A 17,578-nucleotide genomic window follows, 5' to 3' on the forward strand; every position below is an offset into this window, starting at 1 on the left:
GGGAGACTGTATGTATAAAGTCTACAATTTTCCTGCATCTTTTCTCAAAAGACGTGCCCAGGGAGGACTCTTGTGGTGTCAAAATGGGAAATCAGTTCTGGACTTCCCACAGCAGCCGGAGAGGGTTATGTGAGTGACAACAAAATAGGTCTACTGGGTGAGGTGTAATGCTAGTTTGTAACACAACAGGTTTCCCTTGCTAAATAATGATATATGAATGTACTATTATTTAATTTATGCAATTATTAGAACATAATTATTACCTGGTATAAATTCAGTGGTTATTATTTGATAATATATGTGTAATAATTTATTAAAGCAACTGAGGGAAATTTCTAATATAACTATTGTTGATTTTTTGCTATATTATAGTTTGTACCAAAATTGGTTTATCAGAAAGTTATGCAGCACTTTTATTATAAAACAGACAATTTAACAAATAAGGGTTACAGAATACAAACTGGATCAGATGTGAACTAAATTAGCTTTCCAAAATGTCACAAAATGTAACACTGGAAATAGCTTATATGTTTGGGCAACTAAAAAAGTCAGAGGAGTAAAATGTTCTGACTAATTATTGTGCATGCACAAGACTAATCCTTTGCAAGGGGCACCTAGGAGAGACAGGGAAGGAGGCACTGCTGGTACAGATTTTTTCAAAAGTAAGGTTGAAAAAAACTTATAGATCTAATTTACTGGGGGTGAATTTGGATACTCTTACACTTTTTCGTCGAGGAAAACTGTTTTTTTTTTGTTCATTTTCAAGATAACTAAATCTTTCTAAAACATTATCTATTTTTTTCACAATATATTTCAGAAATATATACTGAATAGGTCTAATTTTATGGAGATTCCTGACATGTTTAGATCAAAATTTTAATATTAGGGAAAAATCATCTCAAAGCTTGCACTTTTCAGATTTTTGTTTGCCACATATCTTTTAAACAAAAGACAAAACAGCCTAAATATACAGACTTTGAATCTTCTGAATAGTAATTTAAATAGGATTAACAAAGCATGTGACATGTACAGACCCCAAAATAAACTACAAATACAGCAACACATTTGCATTTTATGTGCGGTAAAGTGATTTACAGCATCTCATACTTTGTGAATCACAGAGATAAAAATATCCTAAACATGAAGGCTACAAGTCCAAAGTGAAAGCAGTGCATGCAAATAGTCAGTTCACCTACTGAAAAGCCAACACACTGCCTAATTTTTGTGTAGTAAAAATCCAAAAACCTAAGTTGACCCAAGAAAACCATATGGCACAGATAACAAGTAACTTCCTTGTGCCATATTAACTTCTTCTCCTTTCACTTCCTCAAGTAGAGATGTGAAAGGGGGGTCAGATATACTTTATTCCATGTGGAGATTTCAGATGAAACTAGAGATAAATAACTCAATTACATTTAAAGACTACCAACAACATGAAAACACAAGCCCTTTGATTTTACTACTTTTCATAAAATAAATATAGTATACCTTATAGCCTCTGCAATTCTTGAGCTCTCTTTTCTCCTGTCTGCAGATAGTCTTCCGATAAGATATGAATAATCTAAGCCACTACAGAATACACTGCCGACAGCGCTAAGAAGCAGAAGCTTGCTGTCGTCTGATGAAGCATTACATAGAGCCCTTTGGACTTCCTTCATGATCTGAGAAATAAAATACAATTACATAACTTATTTAAGGGTGAAGAAGAAGAGAAGTCAACAGTCTATCAAATTCAATTTGAGGTGTTTCTTACAGGTATGGGATCCGTTATTCAAAAACCCATTGTCCAGAAAGCTCCAAATTACGGAAATGTCATCTCCCATAGACTCCATTTAATCAAACATTCTGAAATTTTAAAGCGGACCTGTCACCTTAAGAAATAATTCCAAATTGTTTTCTGTTGAGGTTGTCAAGCAAAATAAACTTTACTTACACTATATAAATTATTTGAATCTTATTTTCTTCAGCCTTGGAATTCACAATTGCAGCAAGCAGGCAGGGGCCATTTTGTGGACACTGTTATCAAAGCAGGCATTGCATTCTGCCAATATCTTGTTTCTGTGCCAGTATGGGGGGACCTGATGCCCATGTCCATGCACTGGTTACAAAATTGCATGGTGAGGAGGGAGGGGGAATGTGAGGAGAGCAGCAACATCTAAAAAGTTCTGAATTGAAAGTGAAAGTAACTGTCTGCCACACCTCTATGCCTAAGGCATAGAGGCGGGGCAGGCAATATATGATTGACAGCTGGGATTTTCAAATGCTTTTATAATGGGTATGGATGTGGTAATAAAAAAAATGATTTTGGGTTTCATGTTTAATTTGAAAAGGGCTTTTATTATACAGCTTTTTATGTCTGGGTGACAGGTCCACTTTAAAACAGATTCCTTTTTCTCTGTAGTAATAAAACAGTACCTTGTACTTGATCCCTACTAAGATACAATGAATCTTTTTTGGTGGCAAAACAACCTATTGGGTTTATTTAAAGGGGAATTCCCAAAAACAACTTTTTGAAAACTAAAAATATTTTCAAACAACTTTGAAATATACATTAATTTTAAAAAATTGCAGCTGTTTCATGATTTTTAATGTAATAATATGATTTGGAACAGTTACTTAAGCCTGGTCACCTGTTCTCCTGCCTGGCTGACTACTTTAAGACTCAAATAAAATGTAACAGTAGTTGACTGCATCCTCCAAATCCCACAATTCCCTGCACAAGTGATGTCAATAAGGAAAGGAATATCCCAGTGCAATGCATCAGTGCACAGTGCAATGAAACATCAGTGTTTTAGTTCCTTCTCCCCTGCCAGGATTTAAAATGATGCAGAAAGCAAATAAAAATAGTATTTATTTATACTTTTTGAAGGAATAGATTACAGATAGGTTTATAACATATATTATTAATATATTAACAAACCCATACATACATAAAAAACCCAGGTGTATTTTTTTTTTTTTTTTTGCTAAGAAGAAAGAAGGAGTGATCTCAGTTTTATGGTGCAAGTTGTAATTTATCTGGCAGATAAATTAGAATAGTTTGTAGAAAGGGTTGAAAGCCTTTTCAGCAATAAAATAAAATGTAAATGAGAGAAACACTCTTGAAGGCAGATTTACTAAAACGCATCATCTGGCTTCTATTACATTTTTTGGAGTCATAACCAATACAGCATAAAATATAAATAGCCAGACAGATACTTCTTTAAATGGCAATTGTATCTGCAAAGAATTTCAAAATTACTGACATAATTAATGTACATTGAAGTTGTTTACAATTACATTTAATGCCCTGTGTTGCTGGACATATTCAGGGTATAGTGAAAACACTATTTCTACTTCAAAGACATTACAAAAGATTGTTTCAAAAAACCCAAGAGGGCAATTGGTTGTCACAGAAACATCACTTCTCTAAAAAGAGGATACATATATTTAACCAATATTCCCACTGCTGGGAGTTAAATTTGCTCCCAAGTGGAACTTACCCCCCCCACTTAGACCCAAAGGTATCATTATATAAGTGCTCCAGAGATTCCTCACTAACTTTTAAATTGCTATACTAGTACTATTTCAGGCTGCAATATCAGTTTACAGAACACTCTGACACACTGGTTATACTACTGAAAATACAAAGTATACAATTCAGTTCATTATAGGGGTCGCTTTCAACAGGAGTTTAATAAATACTTATTTTGTTGAATGTATTTTTCTATTATATTAATTACAAAAATGTATGGTCTACAATAGTTAATAAAAATAAGATTACAAGTTTTACTGGCTTATTTGTAAATGTAATGTCATATTGTGCTAATCTAAAAGCTTCTCTAATATACTTTCATTGTTATTATTTGCCTTTTAAACTGCCCTTTAAATTTTAATCAGCTGCCACTCCTTATTCTCTAACCACATGGCTTAGGGTTTTTTAAATTTCTCCTAATTCCCCGATATTCATACAGGTCCAACTATCTTCTCCTGCTCCATAGCTAGCTAAACAGTAAAGAAGTTACTGCTTTGCACTTCCTAAAGCACATAAACATAGGGTGCACTTATTAAAGCACATAAACATAACGTGCACTTACTAAAGCACATAAACATAGGGTGTTTTTCCACAGGCCCACGTGGCATCAGCCTAAGCAGACGAGTAAAAATAAAGAAAAACAACAAACATAATTTAAAAAAAATGGTCCTTGGTCCACCATAGAAATTTCCATTAGTGGGAAAAAGAGAATTAAATTAGAAAATGCTTGGAATAGTACTACAGTTCTAAAATTCATTCTGGAAGTTAATCTCTTCTGAAGATCTTCTATGAAAGTTACAGGATCTTGGAAAACTTTGCTCCATGGGCATATATTCTAATGTTTTATAATTCTTTAGACCTAAGAGAATATTAGAACTTCACACATGTAAATATTTAGCATCACTGGTACATGTACATATAACATACAGAGTTCTTACATCTGGTGTTAATGAATTGTTGTCTGATGTTTGACTGGACAAGAGAATGTGCGTAAAACCATCTTCTTTCCTCACTACAATGTCCCGGAAGCGACAGTTACTTTCATTCTGTCGGACACTGTATCTTAACCGCTTATCAAACACATAGTCTTTTTCAACATCTAGCTTTCTCTTAACTGGGCTGTGGGGATTTAATCCTCCATTTGTCAAACTTTCTCCTGGAGAGAGAAAACAGTTGAAATTTGACGGTGATTTTTAAAAATGTATCATTTGTAGTAAAAAATTAGTAGTAAATGTCTTGATAAAAGCTTAAAAAGAAAGATAGACAACATTTCTTGAGTGTGTTAGCAGTAACAAGGCAAAATAAAACAAAGATGTTTGAAATAAATAATAAGGAACTGGATTCTAACTACTGCAGAAAAATTCATCTGTAAAGCAACTGAATCTGAACCCTAATTTATATATTCAAGTATGGGAAAAATTAAAAACAAAATGGGATTTTGTGTGAACAAACAAATGATGCATTCAGTTTCTTAGAGCTCTAAATTCACATGACTTTAGGTTTAGATGAAGACGAGATTTAGTCCAAATCCTAAATAAAGTGCTAGGATGTTTTAAATCCTGCATCCCTAGTATCTAATGCAAAAGGATGAGCATTGTTATAAAGATACAAACTCTAAGTACATTCAGATTATGTAAGCAAATATGTTGTAAAAAGCAACATCTAGTTTAAAAATGTTAAAGTGACACCTGCCTGACTTCTAATTGAGCCAAAGGTGTACAAATAAACCCACATAAAATTGTCTTCAATCAAAACAGGAAATTGTTCAAGGAAATTGTTTATTTGCTGTTCACCTTTCTATGGTAGCATTCACAATGGATTAAATCTTTAATGGACAGGACCTTCCCATAACAAGTTAAGAAATATCCCCACCCACATGTAAAGGTAAACAAAGGTCCAGGGCCGGATGGGATTCATCCCAGGGTATTAAATGAGCTGAGTGCTGTGATTGCCAAACCTCTTCACTTAATTTTTCAGGATTCATTGAGGTCTGGCATGGTGCCGAGAGACTGGCGGATTGCTAATGTGGTGCCGTTATTTAAAAAGGGATCCCGTTCTCAGCCTGAAAACTATAGGCCTGTTAGTCTGACATCAGTAGTAGGAAAGCTTTTGGAAGGGGTAATAAGGGATAGGGTACTTGAATACATTGCAGTTCACAATACTATTAGTTTGTGCCAGCATGGTTTTATGCGTAACAGATCTTGCCTGACTAATTTAGTCGCCTTTTATGAGGAGGTGAGTAGGAACCTCGATGCTGGAATGGCAGTTGATGTCATCTACTTGGACTTTGCTTAAAGCGTTTGATACAGTACCTCACAGAAGGTTAATGATCAAATTAAGGAATATTGGCTTAGAACATAATATTTGTAATTGGATAGAGAACTGGCTGAAGGATAGATTACAAAGAGTGGTAGTAAATGGAACATTTTCTAATTGGACCAGTGTGGTTAGTGGAGTACCGCAGGGGTCAGTCCTTGGTCCTTTGCTTTTTAACTTGTTTATTAATGACCTGGAGGAGGGCATAGAGAGTACTGCTTCTATTTTTGCTGATGACACAAAATTGTGCAAAACTATAAGTTCCATGCAGGATGCTGCCGCTTTGTAGAGCGATTTGACAAAATTAGAAAACTGGGCAGCAAACTGGAAAATGAGGTTCAATGTTGAGTGCAAAGTTATGCATTTTGGTAGGAATAATATAAACGCGAACTATCTACTGAATGGTAGTGTGTTGGGGGTATCCTTAATGGAGAAGGATCTAGGGGTTTTTGTTGATAACAAGTTGTCTAATTCCAGGCAGTGTCATTCTGTGGCTACTAAAGCAAATAAAGTGCTCTCTTGTATAAAAAAGGGCATTGACTCAAGGGATGAGAACATAATTTTGCCCCTTTATAGGTCCCTGGTAAGGCCTCACCTTGAGTATGCAGTGCAGTTTTGGGTTCCAGTCCTTAAGAGGGATATTAATGAGCTGGAGAGAGTGCAGAGACGTGCAACTAAACTGGTTAAGGGGATGGAAGATTTAACCTATGAGGTGAGACTGTCGAGGTTGAGGTTGTTTTCTCTGGAAAAGAGGCGCTTGCGAGGGGACATGATTACTCTGTACAAGTACATTAGAGGGGATTATAGGCAGATGGGGGATGTTCTTTTTTCCCATAAAAACAATCAACGCACCAGAGGTCACCCCTTTAGATTAGAGGAACGGAGCTTCCATTTGAAGCAGCGTAGGTGGTTTTTCACGGTGAGGGCAGTGAGGCTGTGGAATGCCCTTCCTAGAGATGTGGTAATGGCAGATTCTGTTAATGCCTTTAAGAGGGGCCTAGATGAGTTCTTGAACAATCAGAATATCCAAGGCTATTGTGATACTAATATCTACAGTTAGTACTAGTGGTTGTATTTATAGTTTATGTATGTGAGTGTATAGATTGGTAGGTGTGGGTTAGGTGTGCTGGGTTTACTTGGATGGGTTGAACTTGATGGACACTGGTCTTTTTTCAACCCTATGTATGTAACTATATGTAACTATGTAACTATATTTCTAGTTTTCATTAAAAAGCTCTTGAAAAGCTCTCTTACACAGGGACAGAAATTTACTTGATGAATCAGTGACCAATGACATGGGGTTGGCATTCACCAATGGGAATCTATTAAAGCTCTAACATGAAAGGGACACAATATGCAATTAAAAAAAGCAATCTTTTCTTGCTTATCTGCATACTGCTTCTAGCGATGCCCCAGCTTCCATCACACAAGAACTTGCCAATGCCATGGTGAAATGGGTTTTTAACCGCATGAAAGTTTTCGTGCCTGCTGCGTCCTAGGCTTTTGCTATTGCACAGGCAATTCATGAACTTAAGGTCTCCTTGGATGGTGTCACTTTTTAGTGTGTGCAGATATAACAAATAAGATATAATGGATATATTTTTGTGGCCCTTACTAAATCTTGGGTGTGCCACAGAAGCAGAAGTGTTAACTTTGAAGTCCATATAAAATTTTGAAATTACTTTTGGAAGGAACTTAGAAATAGACTGCAAAATGTGTTTTGGGCGCTGAGGCTGCCAAGTCAGCAGTGTCTCCCACTCTACAAGCGGAGATAACTGCTTATTGCAGTACCACCTTCAAGGTCAGGCATCACAAGGAAATCTTTTCAAAGACTTAAAAAAGGCTAGGTTAAGATTATTTAAAACAACTGGTAAATCCCAGGGTGGAACTCTTTCTGATGCAAGATTCAACACTGATCAAAGCATTTTAAAATCTTAAAAAAATATCTAAAGACCAGCTTTGTCCCTAGACTTTCAAGGCACTTAAGTATTACCATTTTTTTGTAACCCGAAAACAGGTACTTCACTATAAGGTAGGCAGTAGGTAGGAAAAAATCTTTTTGTGTAGATTTGGGCAATAAGCTGCAGAATCTGTCTAAAGGACATGAATCGGCAGTTAAAATCTGCCCGTGTATGGCCACCTTAAATCACTGTGGATATTTTGGAATTATCATTAGCATGTCTAAAGCTAGTCTGAAAAGCAAGGGAAACCGGGGTCTCCCTGGCCTAAACAGAATCAGAGTTCACTGGCTCTGCAAAAGGCAAAAAAACCCCCAAACTTTTCAATTGCCTTACTATGAGGATATATGGTCTTTGCAGTTCGAAAGATGGGCTGCCCACCAGAACTTAACATGTCGGCTGTAACAATCATCCAACTAGGGACCTCTAGATGAAGACCCTTTGTTAAATTTTCTTGCAGACATCACCAGTTTGAGTTTTTTTTTTACTTTTCTTAACAGAAACAACTGCACTGAAAGGCTGACAAGATATAGATGTTACTGAAAAAATGCTTCTAGAAATGGAAGAGCTCTTGTTGGACATACATTGATTTTTTTCCATGTTCAATATCTACCTCTGGTTGCAAAAAATCTAGCACCCTTCTAGTATGAAGGTTACTTCAAATTCTGAGTTTGCTATGATTAGAATATTGTCTAAGCAGTGGACAACTGCAACGTCCTCTTTTCTTAGGCATCTTAAAGGAGAAGGAAAGGGTTAATAAAGCGAACCCATAACTGGAAAGGCCTCATGCCCCTGTAGCTGACCTCTACCTTTTTTTTACCTGGAAAGCCAGTATATTGCCTGCACTTCTTGATTTTCTAAATCGCGGTAGTTGTTCTATTGCAGCCGCCATGTTGGATATCCAACATGGCACTGCGCGAACCTTCTCCCTCCCCCTAGACGCGAGCTCGACCTACTCTGCCCCATCCGCTCCTGCTTGTTAGATGGAAAGCGCGCTCACAGGGTATGCTCAATGCACAAGAAAAAGCACTTGCACTCCCACACCCAGTGGTTTTGCATGGTTCCAGCTCGGACCTGGACAACCATAGCCAACCCGCCTCCTAGCCCTGCTTAGATCATGACATGTTTGCTGTTGAAGGAAGGGCAAAAAAACCCCTCAAAAAACACCTGTTCTCTCTGAGTTACCTCTGGGACCCTGACGTCCTGGACGTGCAGGAAGATCACCTAGCATATTCTTTCCCGGAATTGTATTGGCCTGATGATCTGAATGATCTCTCCTTATCTTTGTAAAAACTGTGTTCATATTGAGGGCTTTTGTTCTTCCTATTTTGTGGCAGAAACATCCTTTTTCACCCAAGACTTTTCAATAATAGCTTAAATTTTCTCCCTCAAAAGGCAAATGGCATAAATTAATCTTTGCCGCATCATCCACGAGCATGGTGCTTTTTGGCTAGTCTCACCACTGTTGCTTCCATCTTTGGTAGAGATTCCCAATATTTTGCATCTTCTTAATCAAATGGGTATTTTCTGGAAAATTCTCCAGCTGGTTAAGCTCTGTTTTTAGTATTTTTTTTTTTTTAAGGGCAAGAATTTAGATAACATTCCTCAATAATTGCTAATAATTTAGGGATTTCATTTTCTACAGTGCATAATACAATTAAACAATTCAAAGAAATCAGAGATGTATCTGTAACAAGGGACAGTACCAAAAGCCAATATTGGATGGTTGTGATCTTTGTTGCCTCAGGCGGCACTGCAGGGCTGCATGGGGTTGCATTAGTGCACATGGCATGGTAACTTACATATCTGTAAGCTGGTATCTAATACCAAACAAGTTATTATTGAACAGATTAAATACAAGTGGACCCATTAAAGAACTCCCAGCACAACACTTAGAAAGCTAGACTTGTCAGAGAATGAAACACTGACAAATACCCTTTATACACAATCTTTTAGCCAGGTTTTCTATCCATGTACAAATAGCACCATCAAAATCAACAGTTCTTAGTTTAAAAACAAACATTTATTTAGCACTGTAGTAAAAGCCTTGGCAACAGTTCTGTTTTTGCCATGAAGCAATGGAAGAATCTTGCCTCAAACAGCAGGGTTGGCAACATAGAAATTTCCTATTTATCATGTTGAAAATGTAAGATTTGTACATTTTCCCCATGTCCTAATCTGCCTATCGCCCTTAACCCAGCCCTTTGCGTCATTGTGTCAGGGCACAGACTGTTTTAGCCAAGAAAGTAAGGGCAGCTGGATATGCAAATACTCTGTTAAGAAGACATACATAATTCCCTTTTATTAAAGGGGTAGTTCACCCTTAAATTAACCTTTAGGAGCCCATTTATAAAAGGTAGTTTCACCATTTTTTACTTTTTATTTGCTCTTTCATCTGTCTCTTTTTGTTTTTTTTTCCTTATTCCCATCTTATGTTCAAACCAGTGCCTAGTTGCTAGGGTAAATGAGACCCTAGCAACCAGATTGCTGCTAACATACCAAACTGGAGAGCTGCTGAACAAAATTAAATAGCTGAAAAACCATAAACTAAAAAATGAAGACCAATTGCAAATTAATATAAATGTCTGCATGACACTAAAAGCTAATTTAGAGGTGAACAACCCCTTTAAGCTTTATTCAAAGAAAAAAAAAATCATCTGTGCCAGGAACATTTTCAAAAAATATTAGGTAAAATAGAAAAATGAAATCATTGGTAGTACTGGCAGCACTGCAAGACTGAAAAACTTCAGTTGTAGCTCATTATCTGCTTCATCAGTCAATGAATTCATGCAAGGAACGAAAGACCTGTAAGCTTGTCATATACAATATTACTAAGAGATTACAAATAAAAATATTCAGGAATTAGCTGCATACAGCAACATATAAAGGAGCATTGTTCTTGAAAAAAAGCTATTCCTTAAAGTGAGTGTAAGAACTCAATTTTCAACAAAAAACAAAACCCACATGTGTGTAAAAACACAGACTTTTTTTTTTAACTACTGCATTAATTTTTTCAATTCGCCAGCACTAACATATTTAAGAAGATATATGCCCATTAGTAAACAACCCACTTAAGCTCCACAGGGTTGGGACCTCCTTCTTCCTGTTTCTCGTTTCTTTGTTATGGTGCATATATATTTTCACTGCAGTGTTTAGCTACGTGTTTGAACTACTACTGTATGCAAAAAGGTACAGATCTATGTACACAGCAGCATTATATAAACATATACATACATAAGTGCAAGCTATACATACCTAGTCCATTTACAATAGGTGAACCATGTGCTTCTAAACCATGTGTCAAGTCTTCTGTTCTTTTGTCATCATTCATGTCAGGTTTGCAGGGCTCAGAGGCATTTTCAAAATGTTTTGATTCTTTGTGATTGTCAGAATCTCCATTCTCTAGAGTTTTTTTCAGGGGCATTATTTGCAGTCCACTGGGAGTAGTTCTGTAAGTAACTGTCTTTGTAGCTCTGTCCCCAGGAGAATATTTAGCTGTGCACACTTTCTTCTGCTTAGAAAAAGAGTGTATTCGCCTACGTCTCTGAGACGTACCTTTTGACCTCACATTCTCTGGCGGTCTTAGAGCCATTTTCTGTAAAGATGATCCTCCTAAAAGCTTTGCAACTACTGATGGTTTTCCACCTTTAGTCTTTTTTGATCTGGATACAGGAAGTCCATTAAATTCATCAATGAATTCTTCGCAGTGTAGAAGGTGGTGCTCTGGCTCCCACGTGTCCTCATTACTGCCATATCCTTTCCAGCGAATTAAGTACTCCCACTTCCCTTTTTTATTTTTTCTTTTGTCAACAATTCTTTCAACCTAATTGAGAAGAAAAACGGTTAGCATGGGATCTTACACGTCTTTACAAAGGATCTTGTTTAAGACTAGACATACCATCCAGCCATGTGTCATCATGGGTCAAAGTTAGAGAGTAAACCTGCCATCACGGATCCTTAGAAATGATCCTCTGACGCACAGCTCCCTATATGTTTGCTTATGGTATAGCCACTGCTCTGGAACTGCTAAACGAGAGTTTGGAGCCACAGTTAAAAAGTCCCAGTGCAAAAATTTCATGACCAGTCTGCCTTTGTACCTTACTATTATTATTATTATTAACATTTATTTATAAAGCGCCAATATATTCCGCAGCGCTGTACAATAAGTGGGTTTCATACATTGGACATACAAAGTAACATATAAAGCAATCAATAACCGATACAAGAGGTGAAGACAGTTGTTGACTAAAGGTCCCTATACACGCGATGTCGCCAAGCGAGCAGATCTTCTTCCGATATCCCCACCTACGGGCAGGTATAGGAAAAGTTGGTCCGGGGACCGCATCAACTATCCAATGCGGTCCCCGATCCAACTAGATTTTCTAACCTCGAGATCTGGCCGATTTGAGGCCCGTTAGGAGTGCCCATACTTGTATTTGGGGGTGGGGGGGGGGGGGGGGAATGGTTCCAGGTATGGGAGCCCTTATCCAGAAACCCAATCTCCAGAAAGCTAAGAACTACAGAAAGGTAATTTCTTTAGCAAATAATGTTAATTTCCTTTTTCTCTGTAATTATAAAACAGTAGCTTGTACTTGATGGTAACTAAGCTGCATGAGCCCATACTGGTGGACAAAGCAATCCTATTGGCTTTTTCAGTGTTTAAAACCCAAGGTCTCAAACGGTCTGGATAACAGATCTCATACCTGTAAAAATAATTTGTAGAGTTCTTCCAGACAACTAGAACAAGGGCTATGCAATTTCTGCCATTAAAAAGTTATTGCATTTAAAAACATCAGTAGCCTGCAGCATGAACAAATACCATGCAACAATAGTTCAGCAAAGCGCAACTTTTGATTAAAAATAAACTGCAGTGATGCACTGAATAAATAATTATTGGATTCTGCCAAATGTTGAATCCTCCAAAATACATTCTGCCAAATACATGACATTATCTGAATGCAAATTTACATAGTAATATTATATTTAAGATAAATGTAAAAAAAACGTCAACAAAAAATTGTCATGTTCAATTGTCCTGAGCTTCAATGTCACATGAGATGAGTGTTCCATCAAACCAAATCTAAAGCGCAAGAACCTGGACAAAAACACTTGGATGCTGCCGAACTCTGAAGCAAATCATATATTCAGTAGACCCCTAGTTATGTCACAATTTAAACACAACGATCTAGTACGGAAAAATTTTTTTAAAATGCTGTGATCTGCTCTCATCCTTCACTACAAAAATTGTACTCTTTATGGCACATGGAAGATAGTATGGTAGAAAAATATTGATGTACATTTTGCTGTAACTTCAAAGTGCTATAAACTAGAGTCCTGCAAGGGGCTGAGTACCCTCTGAATAATTGCAAAGCAGTCAGGAATATACTTCCTGTCCCCACCAAGCGGATGGCCTGCGGGCACCCTTTAGATGCAGGTGGGTGAGTTGTAGGCAGCCATTTACCTAAGTAAAATATACTTGGGATAGGAGTAATTGAGTATAGGTTAGGCGGGGGTCTGTACCATAAACAGACCTGCACTGGCATATGGGTGTTTCTAGCAGCTGGTAAGTGCTACAGTGTGGGTGCTGGCGATTTCTTCCTTTGTTTTGTGAACAATCTCTGTGAAACACTATGTAAATATGTTGGGGTACCATATAAATAACAGATAGTTAGGAAAGCCTGTATTACTTGTTAAAAACAGCAAATGGATTTAGACATACATACGCTCTCTCATGAGGTAAACATGATGAGTAAAGCAGGATGTACACTAAAATGCTGTTTCAGTGTTTTGTATTCCTGTTTGCCCTGTCTATTCTTTGAGAAGTCATTGTTTTGGCTTAACAGTATACATATTCCACTGTTAACAGGAGAAATACTGTACCAAAATCATAAATATTACAGACAGCAGCATTAAGAGTCATATTTCCTGTTCTGTGGTAACTGTGCTTGTCAGTGCCAGAACAAAATGTCATCAATGTGCTTATCACACTGGAAAGAGTATATAATATATGCATCTCAGCATTAAATTTAGCATCTGCCCAAACTGTTTGTAACTTAGCAATGCAATAGAAAAATCGTTTATTGTAAATTCTCATGCTTGACACTGGGAATATTTAGACTATAAAATGTAAGCTTTGCAGGTTTTGAGCACATATGGTCAATCAAATGGTATAAAAACAGTTCTTTAGGGAAACAGCCACTAGTGAACACCTATTACACAAAAGCTCAGTTTTTAGACATGCAACTTACTATACAGTCTGCTTAAAGGATATCAAAATGAAAAACCACAAGGGACTGCCAATTTCTTGAGCATCCCCAAGAGCCTTCTTTGCTGGTGCACCCCTTCCATAAAAAATACTTTGGCCCACAATAGGCTGCCATGTTGTATTTCTTTCTCGGGTAATGTGGCCCAAGGCAAAGCTGAGAGGAAGAAAAAAATAGCAAAGTTCTATAACACAGTATTCTGGGCTGGTGTGTATGTATTGGGTGCACTTTAAACTGTCTACATTTAACTCAGTTCAACCTTTATATCCAAATGAGAAATACTTCATGTGCATATGATTACACTAACTATGTGCTATGCAGAGACCCCAAATTATCATGGTATATATGTAATGTGCAATTCATATTTCATGGATGACACTTTGGTCAATGGAATAACACAAAAGACGAAGTGCACTTTATTGCTCAAACAATAGTTTCCATAATATTGCAAACCACCGAAACAGCCAAAGCACAAGAAACATCACTTTGCTGCAACAATACTGGTTGAAGAACAAATGCATTTTTGCAACTTATAGTGGCCATATGCTACCACAGCTGTCCACAATATGTCATCTCTTTGGTCGTTCAGTCTGCATCTGACCTGTCAGCTCTGACCTGTCGGCATCATGCCTTGTTGCTAGTGAAAAACAGACCCTAGCAATAAGGCAGCAGCTTAACCTGCAAACAGGGATGTTCCCACATTGTATCTGAATGACAGTTCATGAATTTGTACAAGCTGGACAAAATGTATAGACACCTTATCACTCAAGCATGTTACACTGCCTGCAAACTTTCCAAATATAATAAAGTGGAACCTCACTTTAAAGAGGGATCTGTGTTTCTGAGCACATTCCTGGTTCTGACTCCTGAAACAATGTAGTAACAGCCAACTATTTAGCAAACAGGGAAAATGCCAGCAGAACAGGAATAGAATAATCTCAGGTTTTTATCAATAGCTATTACATTGACAAATAACTGAACCCACTGAATTATTAAGTGTATGGGAATGCTGCGTGTGAAGTACATTCGTTCCAGGATCCCATTATTCTGAATGTAGAAGGGGGGACTCATTAACGCTTCATTAACGCCCCAATCAGAATGAGGTCCCAGCGGGAAATATAGCGGCTACCCTCGGTGCCAGTGCGCTGCTCTATATACCAGGCCCTTATTAAGCGCAATCCCTAACAATGCCAGTAGGCCGCCGGCAACATGCAGTGCGGCCAGAAGAAAACATGGGACGCGGCTCCAAGCAAGTCCTGCTTACTTAGGATTTGTAAGTAATTATTTTTGGTAATGGAGATTCACTAATGATGGGAGCGCACACAGCTCACAGAACCAATGGGACGAGCACAAAGCACACAGCAGGATGGCAAGTACTTGATAATTAGTATGGCAGCTTCCTTAGCCTTCCCAAACTTGCTTTTGTCTGCTGCTGTAGCATTTTTCTTTATATTTTCTTTCTAAGTTATCTATTATTTATTTATCTGTTATTTGATTATTGAAACTTAGCAGTAGCGGCTGCATTTCCCACCCTAGGAGGGGTTCCCTAGGCTTAAACTCGAGTCAATAAGTTTTTCCAGTTTTCTTTGGTAAAATTAGGTACCTCGGCTTATATTCGGATCGGCTTATACTCGAGTATATACGGTATATACATACCAGTTGTTTCCAATGCTTGAAATGCTTTTTCAATGTGCACTGTGTGCAATGAGTAGCAGACACTCTATGTAAGTGACAGGTGTCAGAAGCCTTGTCAATGCATTACAAATACTGCATCTATATCAAACCCATTTTAACTTGCACGATGAGTCCAAATGCACTTACCAGAGGTGGTATTTTTATTGAAATAAAGGAAACTAGGCTTTATAACATAAGGCAAAAATGATCTGGAGTAGCAGAGCAATGCACCAGTGTTGCTCTGCACTGGTACAATTAGTGTGTTTGCATCACAAACCTTACTATGGTTTATATAGGAAAAAGTTCAGAATTACGGATAGGTCATCTCCCATTGACTCAATTTTATTAAAAAAATTTACATTTTAAAAAATGATTTCCTTTTTCTGTAATAATAAAACAGTACCTTGTCTTTGATCCCAACTAAGATATAATTAATTCTTATAGGAGGCAAAACAATCCTATTGGCTTTATTTACTGTTTAAAAAATGTTTTTAGCAGACTTTAGGTAGAAGATCCAAATTAGGGAAAGACCTCTTATCTGAAAACCCCCAAGTCCCAAGCATTCTGGATAATGGGTCCCATATATGTACTTAGAAATGTAGACTCTGCATTTTTGGGTTATTTTAAAGTAATGGTAAAAGTACATTTCCTAGCAGTATCTGTAAAGGTTATCAGTAAACCAGGCCTTCATATGGCCACCAAACCAGAAAGAGTTTATCTCTGAATCCCAAAAACAGCTTATCCCTGTTACAATAAAATGTTGTAATACAGGTATAGGATCCCTTATCCAGAAACCCGTTATCCAGAAAGCTCTGAATTACTGAAAGCTCGCCTCCCATAGACTCTATTTTAATGAAATAATTCAGAATTTTAAAACTGATTTCCTTTTTCTCTGTAATAATAAAACACTACCTTGTAATTGATCCCAACTAAGATATAATTAATCCTTATTAGATGTAAAACAATCCTATTGGGTCTAATTAATATTTTATTGATTTTTTAGTAGACTTAAGGTATGGAGATCCAAATTACGGAAATACCCTTGGTCCCGAGCATTCTGGAATATTAAAATTGGCTTTTGTAATGTCAACAATTTTGTTAATCAAAGGCTCTTCGAGGAATTGTTCTTCGGCCATTACTAAGCTAGAAATGGATCCTTCCTAGGGATATTAGTAATATGGGAGCCTAACATAAGAATCATGGCAACTCTCTGTATGTGGAATGCACAGTGGATTTTACTTTATATATCATTAAATGAAAAATCAGCACAAACATTTCTTGAATGGACTGCAGCAATTAATAAATCAAAAAGGAGATGTTATAAAATCTCTGGTAATGTTTATGACAGTATAAAAAAAAATATTTGCTTTGTTTTTGGCTATAGAAGCAATAGATTTCATGTAACTTTTGGCATGAACCATAAAAGATTGTAAATCTGTGCTTCTGACTTCATTTTTTAGAAACAAAACAGATTTTTCCGTAATCCTTCCAATAATTAGAAACATGTCCTTTAATCAAATAATTCTTTTTTTTTTTTTATTATTATTTTTTCTTTGTGATAATAAAAAAGTACCTTGTACTTATTCCCAACTAAGATAAATGTAATCCTTATGGAAGGCAAAACAACCCTATTGGATTTATTTAATGCTTAGACGACAAAGTATGGAGATCCAAATTACAGAAAGGCCCCTTATGTGGAATATACCAGGTCCCGAGCATTCTGCATAATAAGGCTAATGTCCCACAGGAAGAGTTAGCTGCTGCGATTTTAAAAAAGCCAGTTTTGTCTCTGCATAGAGAAGAATATAAATCGCCAGTAGCTAAACCCAACAAAACTACGGTACTTTAAAACG

General features: G+C 37.0%; 1 protein-coding gene across 1 annotated transcript in view; it reads right to left on the reverse strand.

The window, feature by feature from the left end:
* The window catches only part of cdyl2 (chromodomain Y like 2), a 69,766-nt gene that overhangs the window by 13,096 nt on the left and 39,092 nt on the right, over positions 1 to 17,578 (reverse strand). The window contains exons 2-4 of the mRNA XM_002938138.5: positions 11,044 to 11,611; positions 4,453 to 4,670; positions 1,489 to 1,661 (exon numbers count right to left, since the gene is read on the reverse strand). Coding sequence (XP_002938184.3) covers positions 1,489 to 1,661; positions 4,453 to 4,670; positions 11,044 to 11,611 — 959 coding nt within the window. The remainder of the gene's footprint in view (positions 1 to 1,488; positions 1,662 to 4,452; positions 4,671 to 11,043; positions 11,612 to 17,578) is intronic.

The sequence above is a fragment of the Xenopus tropicalis genome, chromosome 4, assembly GCF_000004195.4.
Source record: "Xenopus tropicalis strain Nigerian chromosome 4, UCB_Xtro_10.0, whole genome shotgun sequence".
In the NCBI taxonomy this organism is placed as follows: Eukaryota; Metazoa; Chordata; class Amphibia; order Anura; family Pipidae; genus Xenopus; species Xenopus tropicalis.